This window comes from Scyliorhinus torazame, chromosome 4, assembly GCF_047496885.1.
Source record: "Scyliorhinus torazame isolate Kashiwa2021f chromosome 4, sScyTor2.1, whole genome shotgun sequence".
NCBI lineage: Eukaryota > Metazoa > Chordata > Chondrichthyes > Carcharhiniformes > Scyliorhinidae > Scyliorhinus > Scyliorhinus torazame.
Window position 1 is genome coordinate 297,779,819 of NC_092710.1, and position 20,483 is coordinate 297,800,301.

Sequence of the window (20,483 nt, forward strand, 5' to 3'; positions counted from 1 at the left end):
TTGGTATCAATAATAAAGTAGTTAAAATAGAACAGCAGGCCGCTTACATTTTGAAGTCAAGTAAAATATGTCTGATTAATAAGGGGGAACTTTAAATACCCTCACCTGCAGGAATAGGGAGGTAAAGGAGTGTGATGAATGATATCTGTATACACATGTACCTTTAATGTGTAGGCACCTTTAAGACTGGGTTTGGAACCCTGGGGCATTCCGGCTCCGCCCCCAAGGAACTGTATATAAGGTTACGTTTAGTGGGCAGCGTGCAGTGAGCACACTTCTCGACAGCTGTCTGGTTCTCTGGTAATGAAAGCCTTTGAATTATCAATCTTCTCTCCTGAGTCGTAATTGAGGGTATCTCAAAATACCCCCACTTGCAGGAATAGGGAGGTAAAGGAGTTAAAGTTATATTCCATATTTACTGCCCTGATGCTGCTAAATTCTTGTTTATTGCCAGAACTGTGCATGTTTCTTTCAGGCATCTGTGGTGCCTGTCAGAAGGTGGCAGGCAGCTTATGAATATATGTAAAGCGGAGTCCAATGAGATCATTTCAACCTTGAATCCGTTTTAACACAAAGTTCAGAAGTCCCAGTCAGTATTGCATCTACTGAGTAAAGGCAAGGTAAAATTGTCATAGTCCCAGTAGGCTGCTTTCCCCTTTTGAGGGGGAGCGCTGACTGGTGGTGACGTAACCTGAGGATCACCACACCTCGGGCGAGGGGCAAGGTTGAGAAGGTGGGGCCTTCATGAATAACCTCATCCTGTACGGGATCTGAACCCGCGCTGTCGGCCTCGCTCTGCAGCACAAACCAGCTGTCTAGCCAGGTGAGCTGAACCGACCCCCAAACTACGCAGTATTGGTGTCCAATGAAAGCAATATTTGAAGGGGCACTCACCTGCAAATCTCAGGTGATTTCTTTTAGGATTTCCACAGGTCAGTTTACCTTTGAGAGTTTTGTTTTATTTGGCATACAAAGCCTCCGGTGATGGCATGTAGGTGACGAGATCGAGAGTTTAAAGACCGATGTGGTAATTCTGCAGGAGACCCATTTGAGGGTGAAGGATCAGGTGAGGCTCCGGGAGGGTTGGGTGTGTCGGGTGTTTCACTTGGGATTTGAAAGTAGGGCTCGGGGAGTAGACAGGATTCGTGAAAGGAAGGCCGTTGTTATCGAATATGAGGGAGTTGCTGAATATTTTCCTCCGGCAGAGGGAAGGGAGACGGAGGTGGTGATGGCGTTGAATGCAGAGAAAGTGTTTGATCGGGTAGAGTGGGGTTATTTGATGACGGTACTGAAGAGTTTGTGGATGAGTGTGGCTGCTTATAAAGAACCGATGAACATAAATAGGATCATAAGAACTAGGAGCAGGAGTAGGCCATCTGGCCCCTCGAACCTGCTCCGCCATTCAATAAGATCATGGCTGATCATTTTGTGGACTGAGCTCCATTTACCCTCTCACCGTAACCTTTTATTCCTTTACTGTTTAAAAATCTATCTACCTTTGCCTTAAAAACATTTAACAAGGTAGCCTCAACTTCTTCACTGGGCAGGGAATTCCACAGATTCACAACCCTTTGGATGAAGAAGTTCCTCCTCAACTCAGTCCTAAATTTGCTCCATCTTATTTTGAGGATATGCCCCCTAGTTGCAGTTTCACCCGGCAGTGAAAACAACCTCCCTGCTTCTATCTTAACTATTCCCTTCAAAATTGTATATGTTTCTATGAGATTCCCCCCTCATTCTTCTATATTCCAATGAGTATAGTCCCAGTCTACTTAGTCCTCATTAGCTTATCTTCTCAAACTCCAGAATCAAAGAACAAAGAACAAAGAAATGCCCTCCAAGCCCGTGCCGACCATACTGCCCGACTAAACTACAATCTTCTACACTTCCTGGTTCCGTATCCTTCTATTCCCATCCTATTCATATATTTGTCAAGATGCCCCTTAAATGTCCCTATCGTCCCTGCTTCCACTACCTCCTCCGGTAGTGAGTTCCAGGCACCCACTACCCTCTGCATAAAAAACTTGCCTCGTACATCTACTCTAAACCTTGCCCCTCTCACCTTAAACCTATGCCCCCTAGTAATTGACCCCTCTACCCTGGGGAAAAGCCTCTGACTATCCACTCTGTCTATGCCCCTCATAATTTTGTATACCTCTATCAGGTCGCCCCTCAACCTCCTTCGTTCCAGTGAGAACAAACCGAGTTTATTCAATCGCACCTCATAGCTTATGCCCTCCATACCAGGCAACATTCTGGTAAATCTCTTCTGCACCCTCTCTAAAGCCTCCACATCCTTCTGGTAGTGTGGCGACCAGAATTGAACACTATACTCCAAGTGTGGCCTAACTAAGGTTCTATACAGCTGCAACATGACCTGCCAATTCTTATACTCAATGCCCCGGCCAATGAAGGCAAGCATGCCGTATGCCTTCTTGACTACCTTCTCCACCTGTGTTGCCCCTTTCAATGACCTGTGGACCTGTACTCCTAGATCTCTTTGACTTTCAATACTCTTGAGGGTTCTACCATTCACTGTATATTCCCTACCTGCAATAGCCCTTCCAAAATGCATTACCTCACATTTGTCCGGATTAAACTCCATCTGCCATCTCTCCGCCCAAGTCTCCAGACAATCTAAATCCTGCTGTATCCTCAGACAGTCCTCATCGCTATCCGCAATTCCACCAACCTTTGTGTCGTCTGCAAACTTACTAATCAGACCAGTTACATTTTCCTCCAAATCATTTATATATACTACAAAGAGCAAAGGTCCCAGCACTGATCCCTGTGGAACACCACTGGTCACAGCCCTCCAATTAGAAAAACATCCCTCCATTGCTACCCTCTGCCTTCTATGGCCTAGCCAGTTCTGTATCCACCTTGCCAGTTCACCCCTGATCCCGTGTGACTTCACCTTTTGTACTAGTCTACCATGAGGGACCTTGTCAAAGGCCTTACTGAAGTCCATATAGACAACATCTACTGCCCTACCTGCATCAATCATCTTAGTGACCTCCTCGAAAAACTCTATCAAGTTAGTGAGACACGACCTCCCCTTCACAAAACCGTGCTGCCTCTCACTAATACGTCCATTTGCTTCCAAATGGGAGTAGATCCTGTCTCGAAGAATTCTCTCCAGTAATATCCCTACCACTGAAGTAAGGTTCACCGGCCTGTCGTTCCCGGGATTATCGTTGCTACCCTTCTTAAACAGAGGAACAACATTGGCTATTCTCCAGTCCTCCGGGACATCCCCTGAAGACAGCGAGGATCCAAATATTTCTGTCAAGGCCTCAGCAATTTCCTCTCCAGCCTCCGTCAGTATTCTGGGGTAGATCCCATCAGGCCCTGGGGACTTATCTACCTTAATATTTTTTAAGACACCCAACACCTCGTCTTTTTGGATCACAATGTGACCCAGGCTATCTACACCCCCTTCTCCAGACTCAGCATCTACCAATTCCTTCTCTTTGGTGAATACTGATGCAAAGTATTCATTTAGTACCTCGCCCATTTTAAAGTAATAGTAAATCTCCTCTGCACCCCCTCCAGTGCCAGTACATCCTTTCTCAAGTAAAGAGATCAAAACTGTGCACGGTACTCCCAGATGTGTCCTCATCAACACCCTATATAGCTGCAGCATAACCTCCCTACTTTTAATCTCCATCCCTCCAGCAATGAAGGACAAAATTACATTTGCCTTCTTAATTACCTGCTGCACCTGCAAACCAGCTTTCTGCGATTCATGCCCAAGGATTGGATTGAATTGGATTTGTTTATTGTCACGTGTACCGAGATACAGTGAAAAGTATTTTTCTGCGAGCAGCTCAACAGATCATTAAGTACATGAGAAGAAAAGGGAATAAAAGAAAATACATAATAGGGCAACACAACATATACAATGTAACTACAAAAGCACTGGCATCGGATGATGCATACAGGGTGCAGTGTTAATGAGGTCAGTCCATAAGAGGATCATTTAGGAGTCTGGTGACAGTGGGGAAGAAGCTGTTTTTGAGTCTGTTCGTGCGTGTTCTCAGACTTCTGTATCTCCTGCCCGATGGAAGAAGTTGGAAGAGTGAGTAAGCCGGGTGGGAGGGATCTTTGATTATACTGCCCGCTTTTCCCAGGCAGCGGGAGGTGTAGATGGAGTCAATGGATGGGAGGCAGGTTTGTGTGATGGACTGGGCGGTGTTCACGACTCTCTGAAGTTTCTTGCGGTCCTGGGCCGAGCAGTTGCCATACCAGTCTGTGATGCAGCCTGATAGGATGCTTTCTATGGTGCATCTGTAAAAGTTGGTAAGAGTCAATGTGGACATGCCGAATTTCCTTAGTTTCCTGAGGAAGTAGTTTGCTGTGGTTAGCACTACTGCCTCACGGCGCTGAGGACTTGGGTTCAATCCCAGCCCCAGGTCACTGTCCATGTTGAGTTTGCACATTCCCCCCGTGTCTGAGTGGGTCTCACCCCACAACCCAAAGATGTGCAAGTTAGGTGGATTGGCCACGCTAAATTGACCCATAATTGGAGAATGATAATTGGGTGCTCAAAATGTATTTTTAAAAAGTTGATCTTGTTCATTTGGGGAGGACGGGGGGGGGGGGGGGGTGGTGGTGGGGGTGGGGGTAGGGGTTGGGGTGGGGGTGGGGGGTGGGGAGGCCAGGATTAGGAGGGTGGTATTGCAGACGGGATGGCAGGCATGGGGGGGGGGGGGGTTGGGGGGGGGTGGTTAAGCCTCCCAAACTTGCTGTATTATTATTGGGTGGCAAATGCATAGAAGGTGCGGAGCTGGAGCAAGGATTGGGGGGGGGGGGGGGGGCGCTGTGGGTAAAGGTGGAGGCGGGCTCATGTAGGGGGCCGGGGTTGCGGTTTGCTGGCACTGGCGCTGCTTCAGATGGCCCCAGGAATGTAGTCAGTGAGTCCAGTGATGGTGGCCTCATTGAAGATTTGAAGGCAGTTCAGACAGCACTTTAAACTGGGAACCGGGTCGTGTGGGATGCAGATTAGGGGGAATCGTGGGTTTGAGCCGGGGAGGATGGATGCAAGATTTCGGGGATGAGACGAGAGGTGGATTAAGGAATTGTTCCTTGGCGGGGGCGGGGGTGGAGAGATAGTGAGCTTAGAGGAGCTGGGAGAGGTATGGGTTGGCTCAGGAGGAAGGGTTTAGGTACGTACAGGCATGGAACTTTTCAAGGAAGGTTTTCCCGATTTTCCCGTTAGCACGGCCTCCTCACTGCTGGAGGCAGTGCTGTCAGGAGGGGGTTGGAGAGGGGAGGTCATCTCAGTGATCTACAGGAGGATCCTGGAGGAGGATAGGTGTTTATGGAGGGGGCGAAGGTCAAGTGGGAGGAAGAGCAGAGGGTGGCGCTGGAAGGACTGTGCTGTGAGGTTCTGCAGAGGATGAATGCCTCAACTTCATGCGTGAAGTTGGGGCAGATCCAGCTGAAGGTAGTGTGCAAGGCGCACCTCACAAAATCGAGAATGAGCCAGCTTTTCGAGGCGGTGGAGGATGTCTGTGATGTGGGAGGGGCCCCGCAAACCATGTTCATATGTTTTGGTCCTGCCCAAAGCTGGAAAGGTTTTGGAGGACGGTGTTCAGCACCATCTCGGGAGTCTTGCATGTGGATGTGGAGCCCAGTCCTCTAGTGGCCATATTTGGGGTGTCAGATCAGCTGGAGTTGCAGGCGGGGCAGACGTTTTAGTCTTCGCATCGCTGATCGCTCATAGGCGGGTCTTGTTGGGGTGTAGGTCAGCTTCTCCACCTTGTTCCTCGATGTGGCTGGGGACCTACTGGAGTTGCTGACCCTGGAGAAGGTGAAGTTTGAGCTGAAGGGGGGTGAAGGAAGGGTTCTACAATTGTTGGGGTTTGTTCATCATAAGCCGTGTAATGGCGGTCCTCTGCCTCAAAAGCCGTGTAGTGGCGGTCCTCTGGGCGGATTGGGAGCTGGTGGTATGCAGACTTCAGATCCACCGTGGAGAACACGCGGTAGTGTGCGATCTGATTTACCATGTCTGCAATCCAAAGAAGGGGGTACGCATCGAGTTGCGTAAACCGGTTAATGGTTTGGCTGTAATCAACCACCATCCGGAACTTTTCCCCGGTCTTGACGACCACCACTGAGCTCTCCAGGGGCTATTGCTGGCCTCTATGACTCCCTCCCGCAAGAGACGCTGGACCTCGGACCTAATGAATGTCCTGTCCTGCATGCTATACCGCCTGCTTCTGGTGGCTACTGGCTTGCAATCGGCGGTGAGGTTTGCGAAGAGGTGGGGGGAGGTCGATTTTTAGGGTCGCGAGGCTGCATATGGTGAATGGGGGCAGGGGCCCCCCGAACTTAAGAGTTAGGCTCCTGAGGTTGCACTGGAATGCGAGTCCCAAAAGGAGAGGAGCGCAGAGGTCTGGGAAAAATGAAAATGAAAATCGCTCATTGTCACAAGTAGGCTTCAAATGAAGTTACTGTGAAAAGCCCCTAGTCGCCACATTCCGGCGCCTGTTCGGGGAGGCTGGTACGGGAATTGAACCGTGCTGCTGGCCTGCCTTGGTCTGCTTTAAAAGCCAGCGATTTACCCAGTGTGCTAAACCAGCCCCTCGACTCCAGGAGCACATATAGTTGAAAATTAGCGCCCTGTATCGCTAGGGTTGCAGTAGTGCACCCTTGGATTTGCACCGAGTGCGACCCAGAGGCGAGGGAGATAGTTTGTTGCGTCGGGAATATTGGGAGCGAGCAACGGCTTACCATGTCCGGGTGAATGAAGCTCTCTGTGCTCCCGGAGTCGAAAAGACAAGGTGTCTCAGACCCGTTAACCCGGACGGCCATCATGGAGCTCCGGAGGTGCTTGGGTCGCGGCTGGTCCAGGGTGACCGCGCTGAGTTGTGGGTAGCCAGCGGCGTGATCGGAGGTGCTGGGGCGGCCCCACGATGGCTGTCCGTGTAGGTCGTACGCTTCGAACGGCTTAGCAGATGGCGGCCAAGACGGCGGCCCCGTTGGTCGAGCGTGGCGGGCGGTGAGGATGATGGCGTCCAAGATGGCGGCCCCCATGGATCGCACGTGACTGGCCGCGTGGGGAAGGATGGCCAAGATGGCGGCCCCCATGAGTCGCACGTGTTGTGCGGAGGCGGAGGCGGCAGACACGCAGCCACTTTGCAGGGTCTGCAGGCCTGTGTGTCTGTGGATCGGGTCTGTGAGTTCGAGTTCTTAGACCTGGCCAGGCAGACCTTGGCGAAGTGTCCTTTTCGCCTGCAGCTGCTGCAGTTTGTGTTGCAGGCCGAGCAGTGCTGTCGGGGGTGTTGGGACAGGCCGCAAAAATAGCAGGGTAGCCCCCCCCCCCCCAGGGCGGCCGCGCGGCACAGGCCTGGGGTAGTCTTTGGTCGGGGGCCCACAAGGGGGTCGCGTGGTCGGCCAGGAACGCAGTAAGGCTCTGAAAAGCGACCTCCAGAGAGGTAGCTAGTTTTACCGTGTCGTCCAGGTCCTGGGCCCCTTTTCCGAGCAAGCGCTGATTCACATAGTTCGACCGGACCCCTGCTACGTAAACGTCTCGGACGGCGAGTTCCATGTGCTGAGTGGCCATAACGGCCTGGTAATTACAGTTGCGTGCAAGGGCTTTGAGGTCACTTAGGTAATCATCTAGCCATTCCCCAGGGCGCTGGTGGCGAGTGGTGAAGACATGTCGCGCGTAGACTTCATTCACAGGCCGCACGTAGAGGCGTTCGAGTAGCGCAAAGGCCTCTGTGTAGGAGGCGGCTTCGTCGAGCTGGACAGAGATGCGATGGCTCACCCGTGCGTGGAGGAGGCTCAGTTTCTGTTCATCAGTGACGGATGGTGTGGATGACGCGACGAGATAGGCCTCGAAGCATCGAAGCCAATGCAAAAACATTTATTTCGCCTCCACGGCCTGTGGATCGAGTTCCAGTCTGCCAGGTTTGAGGGCTGATTCCATTGTTGTATTTTAAGCTAATTAAATTGATGCGACCATCAATTCACTCAGAGACACGAGGAGAAGGAAACCGTGGTTTTAATCTGCTTACAATAGTGCCTGCCTGCGACCGGTACAATACTGGGGACGGCCCGCAGGTCAGCTGCTTTTTATACTTCCCCTTAAGGGGAGGAGCCATGGGCGGAGCCTGTACATGTCCCAACATATCCCCCTATGGGTGAAGCCACACAATGGCCCATAGGCAGAGCTCACAGGGTTAATAACTGTGGTGATACACCACTGTACCTCCCTACCATTGTACATAGTATATAATAGTTGTGCGTAACGTGGCCCTGTAATACTGTGTATTGTACTGTAACTTTGCAGAGGTTCGGTCACTGGTAGGTAACCCGACCTGGCCACGGAGAGCTCCGCCTTAGCCACTCCCCCGGGAGTTAGTATAAGAACCTCTTCTGGGACAGGCCCCATTCTGTCTGGGGTCGTCTGTGTCGGGTAAGCCTCCCATGTAGTATATTAAAGCCTGAGTTAAAGTCTCACATGTCTTTGTGGTTCTTGACGCTTAGCGCATCAATTTAATATACTACATGGGAGGCTTACCCGACACAGACGACCCCAGACGTCGTAGGCTGCTGTTGGAGGCCAGGTTGCTGTTGGTGGCTGCATCTCCTTTGTTTGCAGCATTTCGGTCCAGTGCGCAGGACCGGAAGTGACGATCGGCGGTGGACCGGAAGTTACGTAATTCGGTGGCGGGGCGGACCCGGAAGCGACGATCGGCGACGGACCGGAAGCGACGATCGGCGACGGACCGGAAGCGAAGATCGGCGAACCGGAAGTGACGATCGGCGAACCGGAAGTGACGATCGGCGAACCGGAAGTGGCGATCGGCGAACCGGGAGTGAAGTGAGCCGGGCCGGGGATGATCAAAGATGGCGGCGCCCTTGCGTCGCATATGTTGAACAGCGAGCCGGGAACGGAGGACGGCGGCACCCCGGAGTAGCAGGCCGCGGCGTTGGACCCCGAGGCAGCAGTGGAGCGGCAGACGTTTGCAAAGTGGCCTTTCCTGCCACAGGCTGAACAGGTAGCATCTCTAGCAGGGCAGCGTTTCCTGGGGTGTTTTGGGGTATATTAAAGCCTGAGTTAAAGTCTCACATGTCTTTGTGGTTCTTGACGCTTAGCGCATCAATAACATAACACCACAGCAGAACATGATACAATGCACTGGTGAATTATTAGCAGTTATACGTTCACCACAGTTATTGTTGAGGGGGCGGTTCAAGGTGGGGGTTGGAGTTTTTTTGTAGTTGTTTTTGTATTGTGAAAATGCTGAAAATAAAAATACCTTTTTAAAAAAAAAAAAGGATGCGGGGGCCATTTTGTTACTTTTGCTACATGGGTTCCACATCTTCCGATCCAAGATCATTTCTTGCTATTGTGCATATTCCATCTCGTACGAACAAAGCTGTCCCGCCTTCCTGTCCTTATGAAAAGTCACATACCCCTGAATATTTGGTTCCCAGTTTTGATCTCCTTGTAACCCCATCTCTTGTGGTAGCTATAAGATCACACCCAATAACGTCAATTTGTGCTGTTAATTCTTTTAATTTTTGGCGAATGCCACGTGCATTTAAGTAAAGAGTCGTTAATTTTGGCTTTTAAACATTTTTTTCCCTCCCCCTTTGACCCTATTTGCTGCTTTTTAAAAATGTTTGTACACTCTGTCCTCTTCCTGTCACATTCTGGGTGTCCTAACCAAAATAGTTGCCTTGTAATCCTGCCATATTATTTTGCTTTGTAAGCCTATGTTTCCCCTCTCCAGATCCGGCCCCCCCTCTGTTTAGTTTAAAACGTCACTACTTCCCTAGTTATGCAGTTTCCAAAAGACTGGTCCGAACATGGTTCACATGTAGGCCATCCCCACTTTCCCCAGTATCCTTGTCAGTGCGCCACGAACCCAAATCCACTTCTCCCACACCAGTCTTTGGACACTGGCCTTTGGGAACTTTTGCCCACTGAACGGAAAAAGGGCATCCTTCCTTGCCATCACCTTTTTCACTGGGACCTCTAAAGATGTATCCACGTGTCCATGAGCCCAGGAAGTTGCTTCTAACAATCACCACTTTGGAATAGTCTACTAAAATACAGCAGTCTTTTAGAACTGAACGCAACATCCTTTAGTGGTATATTCAACCTTTTAAGTAGGCCTCTGAAGACCCACTGGAAATGCAGCCCCTGCAATGGGTAGCCCTCACTGGATGCAAATGAGGCCCTGCAATTAAAATTGATGTGGTGTGACAGTAATGATGTATGGTGGGCTTGCTGTTCACTGCCACCCCCTCAATCACCCACATCAACCCTATGCCAATTAAAATTCCCTGCAGTCCCAGTACACCCACAGTGCTGTTAGGGAGGGAGTTCCAGGATTTTGACCTAGCAACAGTGAAGGAACGGCGATCTATTTCCAAGTCGGGATGGTGAGTGACTTAGAGGGGAAACTCCAGATGGTGAGGTTCCCAGGTATCCGCTGCTCTGATCCTTCTAGATGGTAGTGGTCATGGGTTGGAAGGTGCTGCCTAAGAAACCTTGGCGAGTTCCTGCAGTACACATGGCTGCCATTGTTCATTGGTGGTGGAGGGATTGAATGTTTGTGGAAGGGGTAGCAATCAAGCAGGCTGTTTTGTCCTGGATAGTGTTGAGCTTCTTGAGTGTTGTTGGAGGCAAGTGGAGAGTATTCCATTACACCCCTGACTTGTGCCTTGTAGATGATGGACATGCTTTGGATGGTCAGGAGGTGAGTTACTCGCCACAGGACTCCTGGCCTTTGACCTGCTCTGGTAGCCACAGTATTAATGTGGCTAGTCCAATTCAGTTTCTGATCAATGGTAACCCCAAGGATGTTGATCAAAGGGGGATTCAGCGATGGTAATGCCATTAATATTATTATGTTGATAGTGGGGGATTCAGCGATGGTAATGCCATTGAATATCAAAGGGCGATGGTTAGATCCTCTCTTGTAAGAGATGGTCATAGCCTGGCACTTGTGTGGCACGAATCTAACTTACACTTGTCAGCCCAAACCTGGATATTGTCCAGGTCTTGCTGCATTTCAACTTGGACTGCTTCAATTGTCCTTGAGATAGTAATGGATAATAATGTTGTTGATGATGGATGAATGCTTATCATATTCATAAGACATACAGTTGCTATTTTCATGCGACATTAACTTATTTTATTTTAAATGGATTAACATCTTACTTAAACTGGTCAAATGCATGTAGTGGAAATGCCCAACCTCCATTTTAATCACTGAGTGGCCCTAGAAGGGATAATCGGTGAAATCAATGATGCAATCTCTTAAAGCTAAATGTCACAATAGGGGACAAAAATGCCATCTCTTTGCTCTAACTATTATTTGTCTAAGAAATATAAAAGTGGATTCCCGTCAGCAAACAATTGTGTTAATGTTTTTGATGTATCAAATCACAAATCACTGGATTGGCAAAACATTTATCTGCTGTGCAACGCAATATTCACAGAGAACATGAAAGAAAAAAAACAAAATGCCGAGAGAACAGAATTGAAGCAGAATCTGTGTTTAGCCCATTAATTTTTTTCAGTTTGAATTTCTATCAATATTCAGCATAATTTCATAAATTGGGTTCGTACCCGAACAGGTGCCGGAATGTGGCGACTAGGAGCTTTTCACAGCAACTTCATTGCAGTGTTAATGTAAGCCTACTTGTAAGGCTTACATAAAGATTATTATTCTGTCTAATCAGGGTTGATAACAAAAAAGTGAAGATAGTTATTCAGTCTCAGCGCTTGGATGATGAATGACAAGAGAAAAAAATTAAAAAGTGGAATTGATGTGTTGGGTGTTCTGGATCACATACAGGTCACCAACACTTGAAGTAGTGCAACACTATTTTATTAAAAGGTTAACTATTTAAACATACTTGAACTGTGGGTAAATACGATACCAGCTTTAACTAAAGACCTTTGCCTTGTCCTAACCAGTTGATGCACTCAGCACATGGTGAATGTCTGTGTTGCAGGCTGTGAGCTCTGTGCTCCTAGCTAGCTGCTACTCGAATGAGCGGGAACTCTGATGCCCCCTGTCTTTATAGTGCATGTGCTCTCACTGGTGATTGGCTGCGGTGTTGTGTATGTTGGTTGGTCCCACTGTGTGTCCATCAGTGTGTATCTGCACCATGATATACTGGTGTATATTATGACATCCCCCCTTTTATATAAAAAAATGTGCCTGCGTGACAATAAATAGTGTGTGGTGAATATTCCTGACGTGTGTGCAAAATATTTACAGGACTATGTACATAAAACTAAGCTATTTACATGGGAAGGTGCCTGGTGCAGAAAAAACAGTGTGTCACACAAATAACGAGATGAACATTATATACAAACCACTTGAATGATTAATCGGAAGAAATGAACAGACCAGAGAGTCCATTAGTGCACAAAGTTCACAAATTAAGTCTCTGAGGTGGGCGACGAATTCTGGTTGACCGCCTCAAGGGTGGGTCGGGTGCCGCCGGCTGAGGAGCGAGCTGGACTGCGGCAGAGTGAGGAGGATGCAGAGTAACCGGAATCTCCGCATAGTCCAGGTCAGGGACAACAGGAGGGCGTAGCAATGGCGGAGGATCACGTAGCGAGCGCGGAACGAGACGAAGAGCACGTTGATTACGGCGCCGAATGGAACCATCCGGTAGATGAACCAGGAACGAGCGGGGGGCCACCTGCCGAAGAACCACTGCGGTTGCAGACCAGCCACCATCCGGAAGATGGATGCGGACGTTCTCATCTGGAGCCAGAGCAGGGAGATCAGCTGCACGGGCGTCATGAGCCGCCTTGTGCTGTGCACGAGACAGTTGCATTCGTTGAAGGACCGGAACGTGGTAGAGGTCTGGGACATGAATGGACGGCACCGTCGTTCTCAGGGTGCGACCCATGAGCAGCTGGGCTGACGACAGGCCAGTGGACAGTGGGGCCGAGTGATAGACCAGCAGGGCGAGGAAGAAGTTGGATCCTGCATCGGCAGCCTTGCAGAGGAGCCGTTTGATTATGTGGACGCCCTTCTCCGCTTTGCCGTTGGATTGGGGGTACAGGGGACTGGATGTCACATGCACAAAGTTGTACCTCCTGGCAAAGTTGGACCATTCCTGGCTTGCGAAGCAGGGGCCATTGTCCGACATCACAGTGAGTGGGATGCCGTGACGAGCAATGGTGTCCTTACAGGCACGGATGACTGCAGACAATGTGATGTCGTGCAAACGTACCACCTCTGGGTAGTTTGAAAAATAGTCTACAATCAGAACATAGTCCCTACCCAGCGCGTGGAACAGGTCGATGCCGACCTTGGACCAAGGGGACGTGACCAACTCATGGGGCTGTCGGGTCTCACGTGGTTGGGCCGGCTGGAACCGCTGACAGGTGGGGCAGTTGAGCACTGTGTTGACGATGTCGCCATTGATGCCGGGCCAGTACACTGCCTCTCGGGCCCGTCGGCGGCACTTCTCCACGCCAAGATGGCCCTCGTGTAGCTGTTCCAAGACAAGCTGGCGCATGCTGTGCGGGATAACAATGCGGTCCAGCTTCAGGAGGACACCATCGACTACCGCCAGATCATCTCTGATGTTGTGGAACTGCAGGCATTGGCCCTTGAGCCACCTGTCTGTTAGATGGCGCAAGACACGCTGTAGCAGGGGGTCAGCTGCAGTCTCGCGGCGAATTTGGACGAGGTGTTCATCCGTGGCCGGTAGATTGGAGGCCATGAAGGCCACATGGGCGTCAACCTGTCAGACGAATCCCGCTGGGTCACATGTGGTGTTGACTGCCCTGGACAGAGCGTCGGCTATGATCAGGTCTTTGCCCGGGGTGTATACGAGCTGGAAGTCGTATGGCCGGAGTTTGAGCAGAATGCGCTGGAGGCGAGGCGTCATGTCGTTCAAGTCTTTTTGTATTATATTGACCAGCGGGCGATGGTCGGTCTCGACGGTGAATTGGGGAAGGCCGTAGACATAATCATGAAACTTAACAACACCGGTCAAAAGGCCCAGGCATTCCCTTTCTATCTGCGCGTAGCGCTGTTCCGTGGGGGTCATGGCGCGTGACGCATATGCAACGGGGGCCCATGATGAGGCCTCATCGTGTTGCAGAAGCACTGCCCCAATGGCAGATTGGCTGGCATTGGTCGAAATTTTTGTCTCTTTCGCTGGATCAAAAAAGGCCAATACCAGGGCCGTGATAAGTTTGGTTTTAAGTTCTCTCCATTCGCGCTCGTTGGCAGGAAGCCATTGGAAGTCTGTCGTCTTCCTAACCAGGTTCGTGAGAGCTGTGGTATGAGAGGCGAGGTTAGGGTTGAACTTCCCTAGGAGGTTGACCATGCCCAGAAATCGGACGACCGCCTTCTTGTCCTCTGGCTTTTTCATGGCTGTGATGGCAGCCACCTTGTCCGCATCCGGCCGCACACCCAACTGGGAGATGTGGTCCCCTAGGAACTTGAGTTCTGTCTGGCCGAAGGAGCATTTGGCTCTGTTGAGGCGTAGGCCCTGCTCCCGTATGCGTTTGAACACGCGCTGGAGGCGACTGATATGCTCCTGCGGGGTGGTGGACCAAATGATTATGTCGTCGACATAGACGCGAACACCTTCAATGCCTTCCATCATTTGTTCCATGATCCTGTGGAACACTTCTGACGCCAATATGATCCCAAACGGCATCCTGTTATAACAATATCTGCCAAAATGGGTGTTAAAGGATCTGTCTAGTTAAATTTGCCAGAATCCTTTAGAGGCGTCAAGTTTGGTGAAGAGCTTGGCGCGAGCCATCTCGCATGTGATCTCTTCGCGCTTGGGGATTGGGTAATGCTCCCACATTATGTTGTGATTCAGATCCTTTAGATCAATGCAGATTCTGAGCTCGCTGGAAGGCTTTTTTACGCACACCATGGAACTGACCCAGTCGGTTGGTTCCGTAACTCTGAAGATCACGCCTTGGTCTTGGAGGTCCTGCAGCTGATGCTTGAGGCGGTCCTTGAGGGGTGCTGGGACTTTGCGATGTGCATGCACCACAGGCGTGGCGTTCTGTTTGAGTAGGATCTTGTAAGTATATGGGAGCATGCCCATGCCTTCGAAGACGTTGCGGTGCTGGTCGATGATGGCGTTGAGTTGCGCCCTGAAGTCAGCTTCCTGGCAGGCAGATGCGTCATCAGGAGAGAGAGTGAACTCTTTGAACGAGGTTTAGCAGCTTGCACGCCTGTGCACCAAGCAGAGAGTCCTTCGAGGAGCCCACGATCTCGAAAGGAAGGATGGTTTTTCGTGACTTGTGCGTCACTTCGAGTTGGCATGAGCCAGTAGCAGGAATGATGTTGCCATTGTAGTCCAATAGCTGGCAGGCCGATGGAAGAAAGGTTGGTTTGACACGAAGGCTTTGGAAAGCAGACCACGCCATGAGATTGGCGGAGGCACCAGTGTCCAGGCGGAATCGTATTTGGGACCGGTTGACCGTCAGGGTGGCACACCACTCATCGTCTGGATCGATGCTGTTTACTGACAGCCGCTGGTGTCTTTGCTTCGGGGACAGCCTGTTTTTCGTTACGACACCAACTCGAAAGGCACCTTCGGGTCCTCAGTGTCACTGCTGTGCGGGAGGTCAGAATCGGACTCGGTGACCGTGGGTTGAATTGCCCGGATATTCCTGCGAGGCTGGCTGAAGCGATATGAATTGGAAGGCTGAGCTGCTCGACAGCAGGCAGCATAGTAGCCAAGTCTTCCACATTGTAGGCATTGTCGAGATTTTGCGGGGCATTGCCGCTTTAAATGGGCGGAGCCACAGTTGCCGCACGTCGTGACGTCAGCACGTTCGCTGCGCCACCGCGCATGCGCAGTGCGGTCATGCGTGGTGCACGCCTGCGCATTACGTTCCTCAACATCGCCGTCCCCTTGTTTGGTGCGTACAAGCGCGGGAGACCGCGAAAACTGTGCGAAATGGCCGCCCTCATCCAGGCTGAGGCCCTGGAGGTGCTCAATCACTTGGACCCGTTCCGCCTCGTGTCGACCTTGCCGCGCCGTTTCAGCCGCTTGTATATGGGAGTACCGACTGGTGGCATTTTCATGTAGGACACAGGTCTCGATGGCGGTCGCTAGGGTGAGTTGCTTTACTTTGAGGAGCTGCTGACGTAGGGGGTCCGACTGAACACCGAAAACGATCTGATCGCGTATCATGGAGTCGGAGGTGGGCCCGTAGCTGCAAGACTGCACAAGGATGCGGAGGTGCGTTAGAAAGGATTGGAATGGTTCGGCCTTACGCTGCTGGAACACGTAGCGCTCAAAACTTTGATTCACCTCTACACTGCAGTGTCAAATTTAAGGAGAACTGTCTTGAACTTCGTCTTGTCTTCGTCATCTGCAAAGGTGAGAGAGTTGAAAATGTGGATGGCATGGTCCCCGGCCGTGGAGAGGAGAGGAGCAATCTTTCTGGTGTGCCGCGCGCTCCCTGTCCGTGGCTTCGAGGAAGAGCTGGAAGCGCTGTTTGAAAATCTTCCAGTTGGCCCCCGAGGTTGCCGGCGGTGCGGAGCGGCGGCGGCGGGCTGATGTTGTCCATGTTGCAGGATGACGGAATGCTGGCGGAAGGCAGATCACTTGCAGGTAGGTCTAAGAAGTGCTAGTATGCAACCACACCTGGTATCATGATGTGTTGGGTGTTCTGGATCACATACAGATCACCAACACTTGAAGTAGTGGAACACTATTTTATTCAAAGGTTAACTATTTAAACATACTTGAACTGTGGGTAAATACGATACTAGCTTTAACTGAAGACCTTTGCCTTGTCCTAACCAGTTGATGCACTCAGCACATGGTGAATGTCTGTGTTGCAGGCTGTGAGCTCTGTGCTCCTAGCTAGCTGCTACTCGAATGAGCAGGAACTCTGATGCCCCCCTGTCTTTATAGTGCGTGTGCTCTCACTGGTGATTGGTTGAGGTGTTGTGTATGTTGATTGGTCCCACTGTGTGTCCATCAGTGTGTGTCTGCACCATGATATACTGGCGTATATTATGACAGGAATCAGCTGGTAGGCCATGATACAAAGCAAAGAATGAGAATTAATAAGAGTATTTCTGAAGGCCTAATTCTAATGGTTTCTTTAGGTCCATGTGTCCATGTGTCAGCTTCTGCGGGCAACTGTTCACTCCTGCAAATACAGTTAGAATATATGATAGATGAATTGAAGAACGGAGATACTGAAATAAACAGAGCGCTGGAGAAAGAGGTGAGTGAGGATTATGAAATTTGTGACTTGTGTTCTCCCTATTTGGAAATATTTAATAACTTTATGTACAGCAACACACTTGAAAAAAAGTTAATTAATTGTTATCCAATAGCAATATTCCTCAGTTCCTTGTTAAATCTGACACTCTCTCAACATGCAATTGTTTGGTCTTTAGGACAATCTGTAATACCCCATACCAGATTCCCCGAACAGGCGCCGGAATGTGGCGACTAGGGGCTTTTCACAGTAGCTTCATTTGAAGCCTACTTGTGACAATAAGCGATTTTCATTTTTCATTTTCATATTAAATATCTTAAATATCAGCCTAAATTATGGCATAGAACTTGAGCCCATTGCTTCTGCCGAAAGCAGCAGCACAATTACTGAGCCCCTTAAATATTGTCATCCCTCCTAATACAGGCTTCTCTGTCACAACGTCCATTTTTAAAGTTTTATGTGAGGAAACCACTTGGGACATTCTCCGATTTACAAAAGGCACTCGCTATTCTAAACGCAATTGCAAAACTAGCTCTAAATTCTTCACACCAGAATCTTTAGATTGCGATTAATAATTAAGCACAGCATCAAACCATGTTAAAAAAAAATAACAAATAGAGAAAAACGAGATTGAAGCAGCAAAGATATATCCCTGCATCAGCGGCAGGAATTGCTGTGATGTAGCAGGTGGTGGCCAGCAGTGGCGCTGTGAGGGGAGAAGGAAGCGTACTTACAAGACTGGCCATCTTGTGCCGTCTCTGCTGCTCGTTGGCAAAATCAGCTTTTCAACCCCGCTTCAGGGGGCAGAGGGTACGCCGGTTACTAGGATACGGAGGCCTGCTGTGGCGATAGCTGGAGCCTAAATCTGGACCGTGGGGATTCGCATCATCTGCTGCTTTCTCTGTCCCTCAGCAAGGAGGAGAAATACTTTTTTGGTGAAAATATTTACGGAGCCTCCACCCCCCCCCCCCCGAGTGTGGCGAACGCCTTATGAGCCATTTCGGCCAATGCTGAAGCTGGGAGGGGGAGGAGCAACAACCGGAGGGACTTTTAAAACCATCATCAACCATCCCAGTGCGTCCGTGGAAACCAAACACAGGAAAGCAACCGCCAATGCAGCTGGGGTTGCTGTGACAGTTCATTTTATATTACATATATATTGCTGTCCAACTATTTCCCCAACTGGTCTTATTTCTTATTTTTAAAGCAGAAATTTAGCTCCAAAGCAAGGTTTGTATCTGTACGTATTTTCGTCTTGGTAAATGTATAAATTGAAGTTGAGTTACAGCCAGATCTGATTTTGGTGAATTTTTTTGTCCCTCTTCTGCTTGGTTGTGATTTCCAGATCCTGGTTTAAGTTTGAGGGTTTTCGTTCGTAGATGTCACCTGATAGGCTGCAGAATCTGTTGTGACAGCAGGCTGCTGAAGTTGGGACGATTTTGTTTTTCTTTTAGTTCTTGTTTTGACACATCAATGCATTGACTCAACAGCAGTTGTGATACAGGACCGAGAGCCTGCCAGAGAGACTGCACAAATTTTAAGATTAAAGTTACTGTGGTAAAGTAGCCAGCCCTGAACCTTTACACTAATTAAACTAATGGGATGGGGGTAACTGTAACAACAACAAATTAGTCTTGCAAAAATCTAGAATCTTAGTAACTGCTATATGTTGCATGTTTTCAAACCTAACATAAGGTGGCACAGTGGTTAGCACTGCTGCCCCGTGCCAGGGACCCGGGTTCAACTCCGGTCTTGGGTGCCTGTGTGGAGTTTGTACTTTCTCCCCATGTGTGCTTGGGTTTCCTCTGGATTTTCCAATTTCCTCTCACAGTCCAAAGAAGTTCAGGTTCCGGATTTTCCGGTTTCCTCTCACAGTCCAAAGAAGTGCAGGTTAAGTGGATTGACCATGCCAAATTGCACTTTAGTGTCCAAAGATGTGCAGGTTAGATGGGGTTACAGGGATAGGGTGGGGCAGTGGGCTCTTTCAGAGGGTTGGTGCTGAATTACATCCTTCTGCATTGCAGGGGATGGCGGGGGGAATGGAGGTATTTACTTGAAATTTTGGACAAGTTTGGATTTGGAATGAAGTTTGTGGTATGGGTTGCTTGTTTTATATATAGCCTCAGTGGCATGATTAATGCAGGTCATATAAATGAATCTCTCCCAAAGTCTTTCTTTCAGAAATTAGAGGCAATAATCTCAGAGTTTCTATGGGCGGGGAAGGTGCTGAGGGTAAAGAAGGTCCTGTTACAGAGGTGGAGACAGAAAGGGGGGTTGACTCTCCCAAACCTGTTATGCTACTACTGGGCAGTGAATGTGAGGTGGTGGAGGAAGCGGAGTGAGTTAGGATGGAAGAGGAGTCCTGCAGGGGATTCAGCCTGAGAACCTTGGTGATGGCTCCTCTACTGTTTGCGCCCAGGGAAGTACTCGGAGAGCCCAGTGATGCAATCGACAGTTAAGGTGTGGAACCAACTGAGGAGGCACTTTAAATTGGAGGGGATGTCGACATAGACACCATTGTGTGGGAACCGCAGATTTAAGCCTGGGGAGATAGATGGGATGTATAGGAGGTGGGGCTGAAGAAGGTGTGGGACCTGTACCTGGAAGGGCAATTTGCGAGTTTAGATGAGCCAGGGGAAAGGTTCGAGCTGCCAAGAGGGAATGAGTTTAGGTACATGCAGGTACGAGACTTTGTAAGAAAAGAGTGGCGCGTGTTTCCTTTGTTGCCAGGGTATACTCTGCTGAAGCAATTGATACTCCCAGACGAGCCTGGAAAGGGCAAGATTGGGGACGTATGGGGGGGGGGGGGGGGGGGGGGGGGGGGGGGGGTGGAAAGTCGTGAGGATATAATGGACGTGGGAGGAAGAGCTGGGGGAGGAAATAGAGTTGAGGTCTGTGGTGCTCTGCGTTGGCAAATGCTACTACTTGTGCGCAGATGAGCCCGATCCAGTTTACGACTATGCACACAAGTCGAGCATAAATGAGCGGGTTGTTTTTTGGGATGGTTGATGTGTGTGCAAAATGTGGGCGAGAGCTGGCGAGCCATGTGCACATGTTCTGGGGGTGTGAAAAGCTGGCAAGATACTAGGAAGTGGTGTTTGAGACATTATCCAAAATTATAGGGGTAGAGGTCTGGCCAGACCCATTGATGGCAATTTTTGGGGACTTGGAGGTGCTGGAGCTGATTGAAGAGAAAAAGGCCGATGTTATGGCTTTTGCTTCTCTAATTGCCTGGCGGAGGATTTTGCTATATTTGGAAGGCAGA

The 20,483-nt window shown here is 49.7% G+C and overlaps 1 protein-coding gene across 2 annotated transcripts in view; it reads left to right on the forward strand.

The window, feature by feature from the left end:
- The window catches only part of cep57l1 (centrosomal protein 57, like 1), a 166,390-nt gene that overhangs the window by 36,073 nt on the left and 109,834 nt on the right, over window positions 1-20,483 (forward strand). For both annotated transcript variants that reach the window (XM_072499977.1, XM_072499978.1), the window contains exon 4: window positions 17,100-17,221. In XM_072499977.1, the coding sequence (XP_072356078.1) occupies window positions 17,100-17,221 (122 nt within the window). The remainder of the gene's footprint in view (window positions 1-17,099; window positions 17,222-20,483) is intronic.